Genomic DNA, 3,661 nt, shown 5'->3' with positions numbered 1-3,661 from the left:
AATTTGTGTTCATAAAGTGGCGGTGTAAATCCAAACAAACACTGTTTATGCTATTGCAGATGAGCTACTATACATAGTATTGGTTGTATTCATAAAGGGAAACTCAACACTAAAATAAATGGGCCTAAAAAGACACCTACAGATACCTACAGAGTTAAAAAATGTGAGAATTTATACTGGCGTGGTAGAACTTTTGATCCCATATGCAAAAAACGCAATGAGTGATATGTCATCAATACAAAATATTATATTTCATTTTTTGCCCAACTATAAATTAGAGTTTAGTTTCCCTTTCACTAGCTACAATCTATAAATACTGACTTCCAACCAAGCAGTTTAACTATTTATTGTAGGTACTTAATGTGTTAAACTAATGCTTCATTTACAAATGTAACATTGAAGCTTTAAGCATTTGAAGGATGTAGATAAGAAATAAAAAAGATGCACAATTCCTTGAACACTCATAAAAATATACACTAGACCTGCAATGAAAAATCTGCAAGCAATACAAATGGTGATGCAATATTTAAAAAATACAAACTTTGCATTAAAAATACAAAGGCACATGAAAGGATATTTAAACAGAAATAACTTATGATCATTGCAACAGTTCATGTAGCTTAAAGCTTGGCATCATAAATCCTAAACGGAAATTTAATGACACTTATTGCTGAAGCTGAATTGGCATTTGAAATATATAATAAAATGTAACATTCATTGATATGAATAGAAAAGTACAAATGAACTAAAATGAAGTGTCTGCATCTGTATGCAGATATTCAATTTTCCCCCAATTGGGTAACATGTTTGTAAACATATTCTTGTACAAACCTGGGGTAGAATCTTAAGACCCATAGATGTCCTTATATTAGTATAGTCCACAGAATTAAGGAAAGGATAGCATGTATAGCTCTCATACAGAGAGATTAGAATATGAAAAAAAAGCTATGTTTCGCTGTCAAGCCCTACAAAAGTCTCTCAGCCCAGGGAATACAGAATTTTCAAACAATACATTAAAATGGGAAGATTGACCTTGATATTTACATAAGATTTAAGAACAGAAACAAAATCTTTCACTCCAGTATTGCTACTACTAATCATGAAAAACATGCCCCATGAAAATATACTCAAAAATGTAGACCAAAGTTGAAGCCTTGCTTTTTTCTAGATATGTAGAATATTTTAAATGTACCATGTGTCTGATGTACACTGCAAGCCAAATATTTCATGGTTTATTTTTGTCCATTACATGAAGAACCTCATCCAAAAGAGACGGGCCCAAGTCAAGCTGCAGCGTTAGAAGAGAACCTGCCAAGTCAGAAAGAGATTCCTCTGATTTTAAATCAGTATTCTCAATTTCACAAGGACTATGACTATCTTCAAACAAGTCAAGCCCTTGCCAATCACTATATTGTTCAGAGAGACTAGATGAATGGCTTGACCTTCCATTTGTAGAGCATGATGCAGAGCCACCGACCTTCCATGAACTTCCGCGGTCAAATTGGTGTTCACTTTCGTAAGGTTCACACTTTTCCATCAGCTTTTCCTCTAATACTGGCTCACAGCTAAGTCTTGGTGACTTAGAAGGACTGTAAGAGTCCCTTTTAGAGTTAAAAGTCACAGCAGATAGCAAAGGTAAGACCAAAGCTTGTGAACCACCAATTGTTGGTAAAGAGATGGCATTTTTAAGAACAGGTGAAGATGTGTCCGAAAATATTGAGTCACAAGTGCTGTTTGCCCTCATAAATTCATTATGTCCATTTAAATGACTTCTTGGTCTTCCTTGGTTTCCTGGCAATAGTTCATAATTACCTTGAAGAAATGAGATATCACCAAAGACATCATGTTGTCCATCTTTACCAATGTGTATAGTGTGCCGAAAATCTCCTAATGGTGGGCTGATCAAGTCTGAGGACAATACATCCCTCAGTTTAAATTTTTTACCCTTTTTGTTGTTTCCAGCCTTTAGATAAATGGGTGTCTTCGCAGGCATCTTGAAATGGTCTAAGGAAGCAATGTACAATAAATGTCCCAATTTAAAGTTTATGTTTCTGTAAAAAGAAGTCACATTCTTGGTCCTGCTGCTTTAGAAGACAATCTCAGTGACATTCTCAAGATGTAGATGAAATTCCGATAATCTCAGTTCTCTGGAAAAGCTTGTTAAGATCTCCTGGACACAACTGCCAGCGATCGATCTGTGTGATGTATATATGTTTTTCCGTAAATTATGGAACCCTAAAAAACACAGAAAACAATACATCAATAACACATTTTTCACGGGTCTGTCACTTTCTTTCAACACATCAATTAGTGAAAAATCTGATTGTTCCACTCTGCAATTTTACTTTCTGATGTGGATTTCCTCCACTAAGCTACATGAAAGAAAATGGGACAAGGTCTTTCACTGCTATATAAATGAATATTTTTCCTGCTTTTGGAAGATTTTTTTTTTATCAAATCAACAAATACATTTTGTATATGTATGTGTATATATATACACAGTGTGTCCGTAAAGTCATGGTGCACTTTTGATCAGGATCTACTTATAGTTTACATTTTGGCACCCTTTCTGTGGCCCAATCATATCAGACTTGTTCATGTGGAGAGATAGCAAGAACCAATCAAACAACATAAACTTATTCAAGCTGTTGCTGAGCCCCCAGTCAGATTAACCCCTGATAAACTAAATTCTGATTAATACACTGCCAGGTCTGTGACATCATGAAACCACAAGCTTATGCAAGCTGTGTGGTTTTCCATGCCAGTCGAGATGTGGATGGTGCAGAGGAAAGTTCAGTGTGTTCTGTGGCTCACTAAATTCAAATCCGTGACCAAAGTGACACATGAATATCAACTCGTTTATAATGAAGCGCCACCACATAGGAATAGGGATAAGCAGTTGAAGGAAACCAGCAGTTTGGTGGAGAAACCCCGTGATAGGCCCATTTTTTTCTGTGACGGCAAACAAGTATCTTGACATTTTGGAATTGTATGCAGTGCCACAATTTCTAGAAGGTGTCATCTTTCACAGGACAGCGCTCCTCCACACTACGCCACCACTGTGAGCTTCTGGATAGAACATTTCCCCAGCGGTGGATAGGCAGGGGTTCTGTCAAGCCATGGTCACCATGATCCTCGAATCTGATGCCCTTAGACTTTTACTTTTGGAATTATGTGAAGCAACATGTGTACCTTGAATGCATCAACGACAATAATCACTTAAAACAGAGAATCACAGACGTTATTCACTCTGTTACACCTGACATCCTTACCCATGTGTGGCAAGAACTTCACTATCGCTTGGATGTGTGTAGGGCAACAAATGGAGCCCACATTGAACTGCAATGAATAGGTATGAAACTAGGAGAGTTTTTCTTTTATTTCGAGCAAATTCACACTCGTATAGTTTTTTGTTGCTTTCCAGTGACTGGTCAAAAGTGCACCATGACTTTATGGAAACACTGTATATATATATATATATATATATATATATATATATATATATATATATATATATATATATATATACACATATATATATATATATATATATATATATATATATATATATATATACAGTGCAGATCAAAAGTTTGGACACTCCCTCTCATTTAAAGATTTTTCTGTATTTTCATGACTATGAAAATTGTACGTTCACACT

The 3,661-nt window shown here is 35.6% G+C and overlaps 1 protein-coding gene across 1 annotated transcript; it reads right to left on the bottom strand.

Annotated features, from left to right (window-relative positions):
* Nucleotides 1–1,083: 1,083 nt before the first annotated feature.
* Nucleotides 1,084–2,137, bottom strand: CDC42EP3 (CDC42 effector protein 3). Its single transcript, XM_077282914.1, has one exon. The coding sequence runs from the start codon at nt 1,991–1,993 to the stop codon at nt 1,226–1,228; it is 768 nt and encodes a 255-aa protein (XP_077139029.1). The 5' UTR covers nt 1,994–2,137; the 3' UTR covers nt 1,084–1,225.
* Between the last annotated feature and the right edge of the window lie 1,524 nt (nt 2,138–3,661).

Source organism: Ranitomeya variabilis, chromosome 2 (assembly GCF_051348905.1).
Source record: "Ranitomeya variabilis isolate aRanVar5 chromosome 2, aRanVar5.hap1, whole genome shotgun sequence".
NCBI lineage: Eukaryota > Metazoa > Chordata > Amphibia > Anura > Dendrobatidae > Ranitomeya > Ranitomeya variabilis.
This window is presented reverse-complemented; position numbering and strand designations above follow the sequence as displayed.

What these genes read in the sequence shown, in the direction of transcription:
- CDC42EP3 (XM_077282914.1), bottom strand. Translation starts at nt 1,993, where the DNA reads ATGCCTGCGAAGACACCCATTTATCTAAAGGCTGGAAACAACAAAAAG.